Source organism: Ursus americanus, chromosome 2 (assembly GCF_024610735.1).
Source record: "Ursus americanus isolate L20-20 chromosome 2, mUrsAme1.1.p, whole genome shotgun sequence".
Lineage (NCBI taxonomy): Eukaryota > Metazoa > Chordata > Mammalia > Carnivora > Ursidae > Ursus > Ursus americanus.
Genome location: NC_142128.1, coordinates 23241610 through 23259461, shown reverse-complemented (window position 1 = coordinate 23259461; position 17852 = coordinate 23241610). Strand labels below are relative to the sequence as shown.

At 39.2% G+C, this 17852-nt stretch overlaps 1 protein-coding gene across 2 annotated transcripts in view; it reads left to right on the top strand.

The window, feature by feature from the left end:
* Positions 1–17852, top strand: part of LOC123778840 (phospholipid-transporting ATPase ABCA3-like) — a 159853-nt gene that overhangs the window by 88935 nt on the left and 53066 nt on the right. The window contains exons 17-21 of one of the 2 annotated variants that reach the window (XM_087866185.1): positions 10244–10415; positions 11165–11459; positions 15409–15655; positions 15796–16000; positions 17204–17423. In XM_087866185.1, the coding sequence (XP_087722311.1) occupies positions 10244–10415; positions 11165–11459; positions 15409–15655; positions 15796–16000; positions 17204–17423 (1139 nt within the window). Of the gene's footprint in view, positions 1–10243; positions 10437–11164; positions 11460–15408; positions 15656–15795; positions 16001–17203; positions 17424–17852 lie in introns of both variants that reach the window. The other variant, XM_087866175.1, reaches the window with a different exon arrangement.

Sequence of the window (17852 nt, the reverse complement as noted above, 5' to 3'; positions counted from 1 at the left end):
GTTTGAAAAGTTCATTGTAGATCTTGGATACCAGTCTTTTATTTGTAGCATCATTTGCATATATATTCTCCCATTCCATGAGCTCCCGCTTAGTTTTTTGTTTGTTGTTTTTTAATGATTTTTTATTATATTATGTTAGTCACCATACAGTACATCCCCGGTTTCCGATGTAAGGCTCGATGATTCACTAGTTGCGTATAACACCCAGTGCACATGCAATACGTGCCCTCCTTACTACCCATCACCGGTCTATCCCATTCCCCCACCCCCCTCCCCTCTGAGGCCCTCAGTTTGTTTCTCATAGTCCATAGTCTCTCATGCTTCATTCCCCCTTCTGATTACCCCCCCGTATTTATCCCTTTCTTCCCCTACAGATCTTCCTAGTTCTTATGTTCCATAGATGAGAGAAATCATATGATAGTTGTCTTTCTCTGCTTGACTTATTTCACTTAGCATTATCTCCTCCAGTGCTGTCCATGTTGCAGCAAATGTTGAGAACTCGTTCTTTCTGATAGCTGAGTAATATTCCATTGTATATATGGACCACAACTTCTTAATCCAGTCATCTGTTGAAGGGCATCTCGGCTCCTTCCACGATTTAGCTATTGTGGACATTGCTGCTATGAACATTGGGGTGCATATGGCCCTTCTCTTCACTACGTCTGTATCTTTGGGGTAAACACCCAGTAGTGCAATGGCTGTGTTGTAGGGTAGCTCCGTTTTTAACTTTTTAAGGGACCTCCACACTGTTTTCCAGAGTGGCTATACCAACTTGCATTCCCACCAACAATGTAGGAGGGATCCCCTTTCTCCACATCCTCTCCAACAATTGTTGTTTCTTGCCTTGTCTATTTTTGCCATTCTAACTGGCGTAAGGTGGTATCTTAGTGTGGTTTTGATTTGAATTTCCCTGATGGCTAAGGATTTTGCACATTTTTTCATGTGTCTGTTAGCCATTTGTATGTCTTCATTGGAAAAGTGTCTGCTCATATCTTCTGCCCATTTTTTGATTTGTTTATTTGTTTCTCGTGTATTGAGTTTGAGAAGTTCTTTGTAGATCTTGGATACCAGTCCTTTATCTATAGTATCATTTGCAAATATATTCTCCCATTCCGTGGGCTGCCTCTTAGTTTTTTTGACTGTTTCCTTGGCTGTGCAGAAACTTTTAATCTTGATGAAGTCCCATAAATTCATTTTATCTTTTGTTTCTCTTGCCTTTGGGGATGTGTCATGAAAAAGGTTGCTTTGGCCGATGTCGTAGAGGTTGCTGCCTATGTTCTCCTCTAGAATTTTGATGGATTCCTGTCTCACATCGAGGTCTTTCATCCATTTGGAGTTTATTTTTGTGTATGGTGTGAGAGAGTGGTCAAGTTTCATTCTTTTGCATGTAGCTGTCCAATTTTCCCAGCACCATTTATTGAAGAGACTGTCTTTTTTCCACCAGATGTTTTTTCCTGCTTTGTCAAAGATTAGTTGCCCAAAGAGCCGAGGGTCCATTTCTGGGTTCTCTATTCTGTTCCATTGGTCTATGTGTCTGTTTTGGTGCCAGTACCATGCTGTCTTTGTGGTCACAGCTTTGTAGTAAGCTCAAAATACGGCATTGTGATGCCTCCAGCTTTGTTTTTCCTTTTCAACAGTTCCTTGGTGATTCGGGGCGTTTTCTGGTTCCATACAAATTTAAGGACTATTTGCTCCAGTTCTTTGAAAAATGTCATTGGTATTTTGATCAGGATAGCATTGAAAGTGTAGAATGCTCCGGGTAGCATGGACATTTTAACTATGTTAATTCTTCCGATCCATGAGCATGGAATATATTTCCATCTTTTTATGTCTTCCTCAATGTCTTTCAAGAGTGATTTGTAGTTTTTAGAATATAGATCCTTTATGTCTCTGGTTAAGTTAATTCCAAGGTAACGTATGGTTTTCGGTGCTATTGTAAATGGGATGGATTCCCTAATTTCTCTTTCTTTAGTCTCATTGTTCGGGTATAGAAATCAACTGATTTCTGAGCATTGATTTTGTATCCCGCCACATTACTGAATTGCTCTATAACTTCTAATAGTTTGGGAGTGCATTCTTTTGGGTTTTCCATATAGAGTATCATGTCATCTGCAAAGAGAGACATCTTGACTTCTTCTTTGTCGATTTGGATACCTTTGATCCCTTTTTGTTGTCTGATTGCTGTTGCAAGGACTTCTAGTACTATTTTGAATAATAATGGCGAGAGTGGGCATCCTTGTCATGTTCCTGATCTTAAGGGAAAGGCTTCCAGCTTTTCCCCATTGAGAATGATATTTGCTGTAGGCTTTTCATAGATGGTTTTTATGAGATTGAGGAATGTACCCTCTATCCCTACACTCTGAAGGGTTTTAATTAGGAAAGGATGCTGTATTTTGTCAAATACTTTTTCTGCATCTATTGAGAGGATCATATGGTTCCTGAGTCTTTTCTTGTCGATATGATGTATCACGGTGATCGATTTGCAAATGTTGAACCACCCTTGCATCCCAGGGATGAATCCCACTTGATCATGATGGATAATCCTTTTAATGTACTGTTGGATTCTATTAGCCAGGATCTTGTTGAGAATTTTGGTGTCCACATTCATTAGGAAAATCGGTCTGTAATCCTCCTTTTCTTTCGGGTCTTTGCCTGGGTTGGGGATCAAGGTAATATTGGCCTCATAGAATGAGTTTGGTAGCTTCCTTCTGTTTCTATTTTTTGAAATAGCTTTAGGAGAATAGGTATTATTTCTTCTTTGAATGTTTGGTTGAATTCCCCAGGAAAACCTTCCGGGCCTGGAGTTTTGTTATTTGGAAGGCTGTTTATCACTGATTCAATCTCTTCATAATTAATTGGCCTGTTTAAAAAATCAATTTCTTCCTGTTTCAGTCTTGGTAGTTTATAGGTTTCCAGGAACGACTCCATCTCTTCCAGATTGCTTAGTTTATTGGCATAAAGCTGTTGATAAAAGTTTCTAATAATCCTTCCAATTTCATTGGTGTTGGTTGTGACCTCTCCTTTTTCATTCATAATTTTATTAATTTGGGTCCTTTCTCTATTCTTTTGGATAAGTCTTGCCAGTGGTCTGTCAATTTTATTGATTCTCTCAAAGAACCAGCTTCTAGTTCTGTTATCTGCTCTACTGTACTCCTGGTTTCTAAATCATTGATCTCTGCTCTAATCTTGATCAACTGCTTTCTCGTGCGTGGATTTGGCCTGTCTCTCTGTTGCTGTTCCAGCTTCTTGAGGTGAGAATATAAAATCTGCCTTTTAGATTTTTCTATTCTTTTGAGTGAGGCTTGGATGGCTATGTATTTTCCCCTTAGGACTGCCTTTGCAGTATCCCATAGGTTTTGGACCATTGCGTTTTCATTCTCATTGGTCTCCATAAATTGTTTAAATTGATTTTTGATTTCCTGGTTTATCGAATCATTCCTGAGCAGGATGGTTCTTAGTCTCCAAGTGTTTGAGTTTCTTCCAAATTTTTCCTTGTGGTTGAGTTCCAATTTCAAAGCGCTGTGGTCTGAGAATATGCAGGGAATAATTTCAGTCTTTTGGTATCGATTGAGACCTGTTTTGTGACCCAGAACATGGTCTATTCTTGAGAATGTTCCATAGGCATTAGAATGGAATGAGTATCTTTGGTTCTGGGGTGTAGTGTTCTATATATATCTATGAGGTCCAACTTGTCAAGTATGGCATTCAAAGCCCTGGTTTCTTTGTCGATTTTCTGCATGGGTGTTCTGTCTATTTCTGATACTGGAGTGTTGAGGTCCCCTACTATTAACTTATTTTTATCTATATGTCTCTTTATTCTGGTTAAGAGTTGGCTTGTGTATCTTGCTGCTCCCCTGGTGGGGGCATAGATATTTATAATTGTCATATCCACTTGTTGGATACATCCTTTAAGAATAACGTAGTGCCCTTCTTTGTCTCTAACTATAGTCTTGAGTTTAAAATCCAATCTGTCTGATATGAGAATTGCTACCCCAGCTTTCTTTTGAGGTCCATTGACCTGAAAGATGGTATTCCATCCCTTTACTTTCAGTCTGAATGTATCTTTAGTTCAAAATGAGTCTCTTGTAGACAGCAAATGGGTGGGTCATGTCTTTTTATCCAATCTGCAACCCTTTGGCATCTTATGGGAGCATTTAGGCCATTTACATTGAGACTGAATATTGAGAGATATGATTTTAATGATGCCATGTTGCCTGTAAAGTCTTTGTTTCTATTGATTGTGACTTTCTGTTCTGTATCACTCTTGGGGCCTTTTTACCTTCATAGAACCCCCCTTAATATCTCCTGTGGGGCTGGTTTCGTGGTTATGAAATTGGTCAATGACTGGCGATTCTGGAAGGTGTTTATTTCTCCATCAATTCTGAATGACAGCCTTGCTGGATAAAGGATCCTTGGCTGCATGTTTTTCTCTGAAAGAGCTTTTAAAATGCCCCCCCCTACCCTTTCTCTCATTCCAGGTCTGTGTAGACAGGTCTGACGTAACTCTGATACCTTTGCCTTGGTACGTGAGAAATTTCTTTTCCCTGGCCGCTTTCAATACTGTATCCTTGCATCTAATATTTGCGAATTGCACTATGACGTGACGTGGCATAGGTTTGTCGTGGTTGAGCTTGGGAGGGGTCCTCTCTGCCTCTTGGACACGAATGTTTGTTTCCCTTGCTAGATTAGGGATGTTTTCAGCTACAATTTGTTCAAATATCTCTTCTAGACCTCTGTTTTTCTCCACCCCCTCGGGAATGCCGATGATTCTTTTTTTTTTTTTTTAAAGATTTTATTTATTTATTTGACAGAGATAGAGACAGCCAGCGAGAGAGGGAACACAAGCAGGGGGAGTGGGAGAGGAAGAAGCAGGCTCATAGCAGAAGAGCCTGATGTGGGGCCTGATCCCAGAACGCCGGGACCACGCCCCGAGCCGAAGGCAGACGCTCTACCGCTGTGCCACCCAGGAGCCCCAATGCCGATGATTCTGACATTGGAATGTTTCATTGAGTCAGTAATGTCCCGTAACCTACATTCCTAAGCGTGGATTTTTTTGAGTCCAGATTCTATTTTAGCTTTCTCTTCTACTAACCCATCCTCCAATTCGCTGATACGTTCTTCTGCCTCATTCACCCTGGCCATCAGAGCCTCTAGTTTTGACTGCATTTGGCTCATAGAATTTTTAATTTCTGCCAGATTCGCTCTCATTTCCACCCTTAGAGATTGTATATTCTCATTAAGATTTTTGTTAATACTTTTTTCAAGTCTACACATCATCTTTACCATTGTTACTCTGAATTCCACATCTGATAATTTGGTCATATCCATATCCATTAGTTCTGAGGCAGAGGCCACAGACTCATTGTCTTTTCTTTGCTGGGGGGGATTTCTCCTTCTCGTCATTCTGATGAGGAGAGGTTGCAGGGTTGTCCAGAGCCCAAATTATTGACCGGACCCAGGCTGTGCGCCCTTGTTTTATAGGGACCTTAGGGATATGGGCTTCTTGATTTTTCAGCCTGCCTTCTGGGGGAGGGGCCTGCCGCACCAATACTCAGGCAATCCTGTTTGGGTAGAGTCTCCGTGTCCTCTGCGAGGGGGGATGGGGTGGGCATACTGTGAGCCCGTATTTCCAGGCTTTTGTTCTCTGGCGGCTTTCCCTGGTGGTTTGCTGTGCCTTTTCTGAGAGTCAGAGCAGCAGTAGCCGAATCTCAGCCTCTGTCTCAGAACAGAGGGATCGCGGACTGTTCTCCGCTGATGTTCTGGCCACTTTAACTCTGTTTCTGTTGGTGCTGCTCAACCCTGCAGCGTCCCGGGATGTGGGCCCACACCCGGCGTCCCAGCCCTCACTTCCAGGGCCGGCGCATCTCTGTTTTGGTGTTTCTAACACCGCCAGCCGCCAGCCGCCTCCACCCCCACACGATCCCAGAGCTCCTGGTCTCAGTGTGGTTCCAGTGAGTACACCGGAGCTCCATTTCAGTCTGGTCATGCGCGTTCCCTGGCTCACGGTCTCAGTTTGCTCTCTCGCGGGTGCCGGTCCTCGAGTCGCCCCCTCCCCCGTGCACGTGGCTACCGCTTCCCGGCGCCCAAACGCGGTGGCTCCCTCCCCCTTCCATTTATCTTCCGATACCTGTGTGCGGTTTCACGGCTCCCCACTTCGTAACTCAATACTCATCGCTGGAGATGTTCATTTGTAGAGATCCAGGTGTATCTTCCTGCCTGTCATGCTGATTCCGTGGATGCTCACAATGGTCTGGTACCTATCCAACTTGACTCAGGGGACTGGCTGAAAAAGGGGTCCCCTACTCCTCCGCCATCTTAACTCCTCCCCCCCTACATCTCTTACTACAGTCTTTGGTTTAAAATCTAATTTGTCTAATATGAGAATTGCTGCCCCAGCTTTCTTTTGAGGTCTTTTGGCAAAATAAATTGTTCTCGATCTCTTTGCTTTCAATCTGGAGATGTCTTTAGATTCAAAATGAGTCTCTTGTAGACAGCATATGGATGAGTCCTATCTTTTTACCCATCTCCAACCCTGTGTCATTTCATGGGAGCATTTAGGCCATTCACATTGAGGGTAACTATTGAAAGATATGAATTTGGTGCCACCATATTGCCTGTGAAGTCCCTGTTCTATAGATTGTCTCTATTAATTTCTAGTCTGTGTTACTCTTGGAGTCTTTCTTCTTTATAGAATCCCCCTTAAAATTTCTTACAGGGGTGACTTGGTTGTCATATATTCTTTCAATTTCTACTGGTCCTGGAAGCTGTTTGTCTCTCCATCCATGCTGAATGACAGCCCTCCTGGATAAAGTATCCTTGGCTGCATGTTCTTCTCATTTAGTACCCTGAATATGTCTTGCCAGCCCTTTCTGTCTTGCCAGGTCTCTGTGGATAGGTGTGACATTATTCTGATGTTCCTCCCTCCGTAGGTAAGAAATATTTTTCCCCTAGTGCTCTCAGGTTGGCTTCCTTGGTTCTAAGATTTGTTATATGCCAGGGCATTGGTCTGTTCTCATTGATCTTGGGAGGGTTCCTCTCTGCCTCTTAGACATGAATGCTTGTTTCCTTCCCCAGATTAGGGATGTTCCTAGCTATGATTTGCTCAAATATGCCTTTTAGTACTCTCTCTCTCTCTCTCTCCACCCCTCAGGGATCCCAATAATTCTGACATTGGAACATTTCGTGGTGTCATTAATCTCTCTAAATCTGATCTCATGGGCTTCTAGCTGTTTATCCCTATCCTCCTCAGCTTCCTTCCTTTCTATCACCTTATCTTCTAGATCACTAATTCATTCTTCTGCCTCATTTTCCCTGGCTGTTAGAGTATCCAGTTTAGACTGCATCTCATTCATAGCATTTTTAAGTTCAGCCTGATTAGATCTCATTTCTACCCTCAGAGATTCTATATTGTTGCTAATGATTTTCTCAAGCCTAGCTATTGACTTAATAATTGCTACCCTGAAGTCTATCTCTGACATCTTGCTTATGTTCATATCCATTAGGTCTGTGGCAGAGGCCACAGTCTCTGCTTCTTTCCTTTGTTTGGAGTTCCTCCTCCTAGTCATTCTGTTGAGGGATGCTTGAGGGAATGTACTGAGTCCAAAATATAAACCACGACCCAAGCAAGATGCACTTGGGAAAATCCAGAGCAGTCAGAAGCCACTGCTGAAAACATAAAGCCAAAATGAAACACAAGAATAAAATTTATAAAATTTAAAAAATTTAGAAAAAAATTAAAAATTTTTTAAAAGGGGGGTGGGGGGGCGCCTGGGTGGCTCAGTCGTTAAGCGTCTGCCTTCAGCTCAGAGCATGATCCCAGTGTTCTGGGATCGAGCCCCACATCAGGCTCCTCTGATGGGAGCCTGCTTCTTCCTCTCCCACTCCCCCTGCCTGTGTTCCCTCTCTTGCTGGCTCTCTCTCTCTCTGTGTCAAATAAATAAATAAAATCTTTAAAAATAAATAAATAAAATATTTAAAAATAAATAAATAAAAATAAAAGGGGGGTGAGGGGAAGGGGGCTATAATCTCTCCGCATGGACAAAGTAGGGTGTTTCAGTTGTTCCTGGGTGTATTTTGTTCTGTTTATGAGAGGACACTACTTCCCAAAATTACAGGGAAAGTAAAACTTGTATATATAAAAAGGTAATATTGTATGTAGCTGTTGGGTCTTCTCAACACCATTTATTGAAAAGACAGAATATATTGTATATTCTTGCCTCCTTTATTGTAGGTTAATTAACCAGATAAGTGTGTATTTCTGAGCTCTCTGGAGGACATTATGCTAAGTGAAATAATCCAGACAGAGAAAAATGAAAACTGCGTGATCTCACTTTTATGTGGTGTCTTAAAAAAGTTGAACTCATAGTAACAAAGGATAGAATGGTGGTTACTAGGGGCAGGGAGGTGGGGAAAGTGAGAAATGTTGGTTGAAGGGTACAAACTTTCAGATATGAGTTGGTTTTGGAGACCTGCTGGTCACCACAAGTACTGTGTGGTGACTGTATTTAATAATACATTGTAAATCTGAAATTTGATGAGAGAGTAAATCTCAAGTGTTCTTACCACAAAAAAGTAAGTATGTATAGTGATGGATATGTTAATTTGCTTGATTATGGTAATCATTTTATAATATATACATATATCAAAACATGTTCTATACCTTAAAACATATAATTTTTATTTGTCAATCATACTTCAAAAAGTTGGGGGGGAAACCTGGAAAATAAGAAGATAAAAAGAAAACAAATGGTCTAAATATAATCCATTTGCCACTTTTAAGAGACTGTGTGTATGTTTGTGCCTTTTTATAAAGGTATGTGGAAAATATCAGTACTGTCTCTAGGTAGTGGGAATATTTTGCCTTGAGCTTATTTATATTCTCTGATGTTTTCCTAATGGAAATTTATTACCAATAAATAAAATATGAAGACAAAAAAAAAACTTGAGAAAGATTAAAGAGAAAAATATTTAATGATTATATTTTAAAATCAAAATAGTCCTCAGACTTTTAGTATCAAACAAAAAACATGCTACAAGAATATCTTAAAGAATATCTTAAAGCAGGTTTTTGAATATGTATTTAATGTATGGTTTTTTTAAGGTACAGAAGTCTTAACAATCTACACATTGCTTTTGATTGTGTAGTTCAGAATTTATTAATGTTCTTTTTCATACAAATGCTAACAGGAAGGTATTAAAAAGATTTTGATAATTCTGTGGTTTAGAAAAAATACACCTGGGGCACCTGGGTGGCTCAGTTGGTTAAGTGTCTGCCTTCAGCTCAGGTCATGATCCCAGGGAGCCTGCTTCTCCTCCTGCCCCTCCCTCTGCTCATGCTTGCTCTCTCTCTCTCTCTCTCTCATACACACAAATAAATAAATAAAAATCTTTAAAAATAGGAAAGAAAAGAAAAAGTACACTTTTCAAATCATATATTTTCTACTAAGGGTTTTACCCCTTTGACCAATGTAATTAAACTTTCCCGTCTCTCAATATACTGTGACATACTGTTTCTTCCATTTTTCTTCTTAGAATTTTTCTCCTTAGATTATAATTACTCCTGTATATCTCTTCACCTCTTTCAAGTATCCACACACAAAGAGCCAGTTTTATACATAGGCAATAGTAGAAAATGTAAGGACTTAAAAAAAAAAAAAAAAACCTCTGTTATTTAAATGTCCCCATCATTTTACAAAACAAAGAACATTTAGGGGCGCCTGGGTGGCACAGCGGTTAAGCGCCTGCCTTCGGCTCAGGGCGTGATCCCGGCGTTACGGGATCGAGCCCCACATCAGGCTCCTCTGCTATGAGCCTGCTTCTTCCTCTCCCACTCCCCCTGCTTGTGTTCCCTCTCTCGCTGGCTGTCTCTATCTCTGTCAAATAAATAAATAAAATCTTTAAAAAAAAAAAAAAAAAAACAAAGAACATTTAACCCCCCAAAGTAGAGTTATTATCTTTGACTAGAGGTTTTAAGTTCAGCTTATGAAACATACAATATATTGTAACTTTTTTTCTCATGTTTTCTCAGAATGGTATAAACTTCGCTGTGGATTGTCAGCAACCCTCTGATTTATTAGGAGCCACTATTATCGTGTTGTCTTTATACAATACACCTTACGATCAGTGAGAAAGATCAAGGAGTCTTCCAAATTTGGAACCTTGTTTGATTTTCCCTAAATAAAATAGATTGAGGCTTTAGTCAAAATGAAATGTTTTGTGCTTTTTGTTGTTTGTGTGTTTGTAGGGTCAATAACCTGGCAGATCCCCAAATGGATATTCAGGATACCCACTCTCCTCCCTTGAAGGGCGAAAAAATAAGACAAGACATGAAGTGGAATAAGAATATGCCCAGATATCATGAGAGAGCTGTTTTTTCTAGATTGAATGAAATTGCTACTATTAAATTTAACACTGGGGTGAGCAAATTCACTAAGAATGTAAACCTAGTATGTCTGGCTTGGGTATAATACGTGCACTTGTTTAATATTTGAACTTAAAAGATGTTTGGAGTTTAGACATAGAAGATCCAGCCAGATATGGACCAGTGTGTGTTACAACCCCATTAATTTCCTGATGCAGGAGAAGTGAGTTCTGGATAAAGATCACAGCTGCTACTTTCACCATTAATTCTCAGAATCACTTTGAAAAGTTCTCATTTGTTTTCTTATAAATTTCCCCTTTGTTCAGTTCTAAGACAAGACCGGAAATTATTGCTGTTATAATCAGAAGATATTGATTGACCAGATTAGGGGTATTTTCTCATGATGAACCAGAGTTTGTATATCAAAACTTAACAAAGCATAATAGTTATATACAAATTTTATGGGGATGTTTCCCTTTAAAGTTGATAAATAGATCATGGTTTAAATAAAAGAAATATATATAATTTTGTTTTTCTCATCAGAATGACAAGTATATTAGTGAATAAAATAATCTTAAGATTTTCAATGTAGTTAGATCAGAAACTAGATATTAATCTTTCACCTTAATACCTTACACAAATAGAATGTTATGATATTTTTTCTTGGGCTCAAGGATATATTTGTATTATGTGTGTATATTTAGTGTGATAAAAATTTGGAGCATTTATATTAATGGGTTTCACTATGAATTTCCTCCTTGGGTCACCACCCATCGTAATGCTATGTTTCTCTCCTCTTTTTAGTTTGCACTTTACTGCCAGCAGTTTCATTCCATGTTTATAAAGAGGGCACTATTCACTTGGCGCAATTGGAAGTTGATGTTGCTACAGATATCAGTAATTTTGGTTTTCACTACATATCTCTTAAGAACTATATACTCACAGTATGACCTGCCCATGAGAGAAATGGACTTGAGTCAGTATGGTCGAACAATTGTGCCTTATTCAGTTTCAGGGAATTCTGATTTGGCTCTGAATTTCATAAATAATCTTGAGATTTTTCTGAAACATAAGAATCAAGAACTTCGGGAAGTGCAAGGTAAGACCCATAGGAAAAAAAAGAGACTGCCGCTTTATGAAGACCCATTTGTATTACTTACAAAGAAGGGGCTTAACTATGCTATTTAGCTACCCATTTCTTTCTTTTCCTACTAATTACCAGTATCTTAAAGGCAGCTAAATCAGAGACAAAAAAACAAAAGAGTATACTTCAAGACAACTGGTGACAAAAGTTAACAACTAATGGAGACATTTGGCTGTAGGTTGTCTCTCAGCTAATTGCATCATCTTTGAAAGGATGAGTTAAAGAGCCAAAATACTACATCGCTGTGAAATTTAACACAGAATTTTTATTCTGATCAAGATACAGAAATATTTCTCTAAGCTCTCAAAGTGAAATGTTGATTCCAAGATCTGAAGTTTGCCCTTCAGTCTACTATGTTCATCTCTTAAAGACAAGTGACAGAAGATTCCAAGATCTGAAATTTGCCTTTCATTCTATGTTCATCTTTTATTTTTTTTATTTAATAATATTTTTTAAATTATGTTAGTCACCATACAGTATATCCTTAGTTTTTGATGTAATGTTCCATGATTCATTATTTGCGTATAACACCCAGTGCACCATACAATATGTGCCCTCCTTAATACCCATCACCAGCCTATCCCAATCCCCCACCACCCTCCCCTCTGAAGCCCTCAGTTTGTTTCCCAGAGTCCACAGTCTTTCATGGTTCATTCCCCCTTCTGTTTAACCCCCCTTCATTCTTCCCTTCCTTCTCCTACCGATCTTCCTATTTCTTATGTTCCATAAATGAGTGAAACCATATGATAATTCTCTTATTTCACTTAGCATAAGCTCCTCCAGTCCTGTCCATGTTGCTGCAAATGTTGGGTAATCGTTCTTTCTGATGGCTGAGTAATATTCCATTGTATATATGGACCACATCTTCTTAATCCAGTCATCTGTTGAAGGGCATCTCGGCTCCTTCCACAATTTAGCTATTGTGGACAATGCTGCTATGAACATTGGGGTGCATGTGGCCCTTTCTTCACTACGTCTGTATCTTTGGGGTAAATACCCAGTAGTGCAATTGCTGCATCATAGGGTAGCTCAATTTTTTACTTTTTAAGGGACCTCCACACTGATTTCCAAAGTGGTTCTACCAACTTGCATTCCCACCAACAGTCTAAGAGGGATCCCCTTTCTCCACATCCTCTCCAATATTTGTTGTTTCCTGCCTTGTCAATTTTTGCCATTCTAACTGGTGCAAGGTGGTAGCTTAGTGTGGTTTTGATTTGAATTTCCCTGATGGCTAATGATTTTGAACATTTTTTCATGTGCCTGTTAGCCATTTGTGTGTTTTCATTGGAAAAGTTCTGTTCATATCTTCTGCCCATTTTTTTATTTGATTATTTGTTTCTCATGTATTGAGTTTGAGAAGTTCTTTGTAGGTCTTGAATACCAGTCTTTTATCTGTAGCATCATTTGCAAATATCTTCTCCCATTCCGTGGGCTGCCTCTTAGTTTTTTTGACTGTTTCCTTGGCTGTCAAAAAAACTATGTTTGTCTTTTAAAAACAAGTGGCAGAGACTTAATAGATTTACTCCTCAGAACTAATTTTTAGAAAGTAGTATAAATAGTTATGCTTAATTTGTTCAATGCTTACCTTTGGTAAAAACCATACTAAACACTTTCTCTGCTTTATCTTTCTTAATGATAAAAGCAACCCTTTTATGTAGCTTGTTATCTATTCCTTTGTAGCAAATTACCCTAAAACCCAGTGAATGGAAAATTTGAATTTTTTGGTATGATGGAATGAACTTCTCTCACAAAAGCAACAAGGATACTTGAAAAACAGTTTTATAAATCAGCCAATTAAGAACACTGGAAATTAACCAAGAGCACAGAACAATTTAAAAGGTGTCTAGTCCAAAAAAGCAAAACAAAACAAAACTACCAAACCTCTATAAAAAGAGTAAGGTCTGTGGCATTTTAACTTAGAACTATTCCTATCACTCTCCCCCCTCAGCTCAGTGAAATGATAGCCATGAAAAGGCATTGAAGTTGATTGAAAGAACTGATCTATTTAGAGCTGTGTTAAAAGCCCATCTCTAGAGCACTGTCAATTTAACTAAAATAACAAGTCCCTGAAAGACTCCATTCCCAAGGGATTGTTCCTGTTGGATTTGAATCAGGGCTCAGCATTTTTGGAAAAAGCCCTATCTGCAGGGCATTAATAAAAACAGCAGCAGTCTTCTGGTAACATCATCACAGTTGGCTAAGGCTGTGATTTCAGTTGAGCCAAACAAGAGTCTGGCCAAAAATTAATATTGAAGGAATACCTGGAGAGCTAGATAACGAAAATGAACTTTGAAATGTTCTTATATTCCTGAGGATATAGAAGGCTCAGAAAGTATGTATGTGTATATGACCAAAAATGACCTAGGAAAGAAGACTCCAGTCAGAAACCTCTAGTAGATATTGAGACCTGGTCAAGTAAGTACAAGTTGAGGCTGACTTGTAAACTGCCTTAAATTTGAAGTGTGCCTTTATACACAGATTCCTTTAGCAAAGATGGAAAACTTTACTGGTTCTAGGCATTTTTTTCTTTTTTTATTATAAATATTTTTTATTCACCATACAGTACATCTCAAGTTTTTGATGTAAAGTTCCATGATTCATTACTTGTGTATAACACCCAGTGCACCATGCAATACGTGCCCTCCTTAATACCCATCACTAGCCTATCCCTAACCCCCATCCCCTCCCCTCTAAAGCCCTCAGTTTGTTTCCCAGAGTCCATAGTCTCTCATGGTTCGTTCCCCCTTCTTTTTACCACCCCTTCCTTCTTCCCTTTCTTCTACCAATCTTCCTGCTTCTTATGTTCCATAAATGAGTGAAACCATATGATAATTGTCTTTCTCTGCTTGACTTATTTCGCTTAGCATTATCTCCTCCAGTGCCGTCCATGTTGCAGCAAATGTTGAGAAATTGTTCTTTTTGATGGCTGAGTAATATTCCATTGTATATATGGACCACAGCTTCTTAATCCAGTCATCTGTTGAAGGGCATCTCGGCTCCTTCCACAATTTGGCTGTTGTGGACAATGTTGCTATGAACATTGGGGTGCATATGGCCCTTCTCTTCACTACGTCTGTATCTTTGGGGTAAACACCCAGTAGTGCAATGGCTGGGTGTTTTAACTTTTTTTTTAACTTTTTAATTTTTTTTTATTTTTTTTAACTTTTTAAGGGACCTCCACACTGTTTTCCAATGTGGCTGTACCGACTTGCATTCCCAGCAACAATGTAGGAGGGATCCCCTTTCTCCACATCCTCTCCAACATTTGTGGTTTCCTGCCTTGTCAATTTTTACCATTCTAACTGGCGTAAGGTGGTATCTCAATGTGGTTTTGATTTGAATTTCCCTGATGGCTAATGATTTTGAACATTTTTTTGTGTGTCTGTTAGCCATTTGTATGATGTACCATATGACTGGGTTATTCATTACACTTCAGATCAACTATGTTCTTTCACTTCACAGCCTCAAGGCTGTCATGTCAATTAAACTGGACCATCATATGGCATTGATAAGCACCTGCTTCAATGCAATTATTATCAAAATACCAGAAGACTTTTTGCAGAAATGGCAAGTCAGTTCTAAAATGTGTATGAAAATGCAAATGACCTACAATAACCAAAATAACTTTGAGAAAAGAATAAATCATGTTTGTTTTAGACAAGAATAGAGCAAGACATTCTTAGTAATTTGCTGTTTTTTCAAGTTATAGGCTACGTGGTGAGATTATTGTAGGAATTAGTGATGGAGTGGAATTCTTGAGGATAAACAAAGATTTGAAATAGACACTGTGGGAAGCTGGAAAGGGAAGAGATAAAAGGAAAAATATTTTTCTTTCCTCTCCAACTTAAGTAGTAGGTGATTTATTACATGTTGACTCACTGATCAATTTCTTTCTTTATCCTAGGTGACATAACAAAACATATAATCGAAAACAAAGAATTTCGTGACTTCTCCATTACTGCACTTTCCATTGAGGTTGAGGAAAACAAAACAGTATTTACTATTTTGTTCAATAATGAGGCATACCATTCAGCTGCAGTATCACTGGCAGTGTTAGACAACGTTCTTTTTATGTTACTTTCTGGCCCCAATGCTTCTATCAAAGTCTCCAACCAGCCTCAACCTCTCCCTCTTTATGGTCTTAACATAATGTATGTATGATTTTCCTTTTACTGGAATTGATCCTTAATATATCCCTTGCTATCTGGCCATATTCATTTAAAAATAGCTATTAAATCATCATTTTCTACTTATATTTCATAATTTCTTTCATTTATTTCATCCTCTGTAGGCCTGTAAGTGGACTACAAATAGTAATAAATTTGGCTTTTGGCATGGCTGTTGTGGTCGGTAGCTTTTGCCTTCAGACAGTGACTGAGAGAACTACTAGGGCAAAGCACATCCAGTTTGTGAGTGGGGTCTCTGTACTTACTTACTGGCTCGCTGCTCTTCTGTGGGATCTCATCTACTTCTCCATTCTCTGCTGCTTACTACTGGTGAGTGTTACTGATGTTGCATGAAGGCTTATTGTCCTTTGTCAACCACAGGAAATTCCTATTCAATAATTTGTACCCTAAAATAAAACTTGTAAAGAAATTTGAAACTACTTTGGCTTATTATGCCAGAGAATATATTGTGGAAACTTCATTATGGAAATGTTCTCATTCATATTTTTTCAATTGGAGAAAACATATTTCTTTGAAAGTTCTCTCTTGGTCTTCCCATGCAATTGCTCAGCATTATGCCTTGTCCCAAGAACTATTCTAAAGAAATATGGGCTATCATTTGTCACTTGTCCCTCACTACTCATATAGATAAGTCACTGATGACTGATTCCCAGTGCTGAGCCCTCTGGTAAAATTGGACATCAGCACACAGTTTAGAATTGTGTCTTAAGTCAGACTTCCTGTTACTATTCACCACCAGAACACACACACACCCCACTCCCATACCACCACTTTTGTACACCAGATCCAAGCTGGTTGGGTCTGCAAAACAGAACTAGGGTTTTTTTTAATGTTTTTTTATTGTATTATGTTAGTCACCATACAGAACTAGTTTTTACTCAGACACCCAATTTTAGGCACTGAGGGTGTGCCAAAAAGAGCAAGCAAGGATGGTATAACATCTTTTAATGCAATGATTTTGCTCATTTGTGAACTTTGCAACTTTTTTTGTTTTGGATGCATATTTGAGGGTGAGGGAGAGGTAAAGCTAGATAGTTTCAAGGGGTGAGCACATGGATAAAAGAGGTAAAGTTCTGGGGTGCCTGGGCCGGTTAAGCATCTGCCTTCACCTCAGGTTGTGATCCCCAGGTCCTGGGATGGAGCCCTGGCTCTGGCTCCCTGCTCAGTGGAGAGCCTGCTTCTCCCTCTTCCTTTGTCCCTCCACACCCCCACCCTCGCTCGTGTGCACACACTCTCTCTCTCTCTCTCTCTCTCTCTCTGTCTCTCAAATAAATAAAGAAAATCTTTTAAAAAAAAAGGTGAAGTTTCTGTACAAGAGGTACTAGGGAAGAAGTAGTTTACTTCAGGCTCATAAGATAAGCCTTTTCTTTTTTAATGGGTAAAGTTATCGAAGTAATGAATAGTTCTATCTTCTAATGAAGGCAGGGCTTGCTGTTTTCTAAGTTTTCTGGCTTGACTTCTTATCGCACTGTGTCCTTCACCTTGCACTTACCTCTGCACTCTGTGTCTCAGGGAGTGTTCAGATACTGTGGAGTGGATGCATTTGTTGCAAATTACAACTTTCTGGACACAATGATGATCCTTATGCTGTATGGTTGGTCTGCTGTACCCCTCATGTATCTTGGAAGCTTCCTGTTTTCTAGTAGTACTGCTGCCTACATCAAGCTCACCCTCTTTAACTACTTTTCAACTATTTTCAGTATCACCATTTATGTCATAAGACAACACTATGGTAAGGACTTCACACATTTTCCCTTTCTCCAGGAAATTCATTAAATAAATGAGGATGAAAGAGCTCAAGGATAAAAATATTAATTGCTAAGCACTTACTTTCCAGGAATCTAAAACCTGTGCTCTTTGGAAATCAGCAAATATTTATCAAGTGGGTATGTGAGAGATAGAGTTTGAATGAGAGTAGGAGGGCTAGAGGAAATAGGGAAGAGAAAGGAAGAAAGAAAAAGAGAGAATTTAAGTCCTTTAAAGAATCTAGACTCACTATCATTCTAGCCTCATGAAAGAAAGAGTTAGAAGAGTAAAAGATTACGAGTGTGCAGATTCACCCCCACACACCTCCACCTTGAGACATGGTTCTTCGGTTTTTACCATCTTTAGCACTTTGGAGCAAGGTGGGGAGACTGGAGAGAGGAAGGTGTTCTGGTAT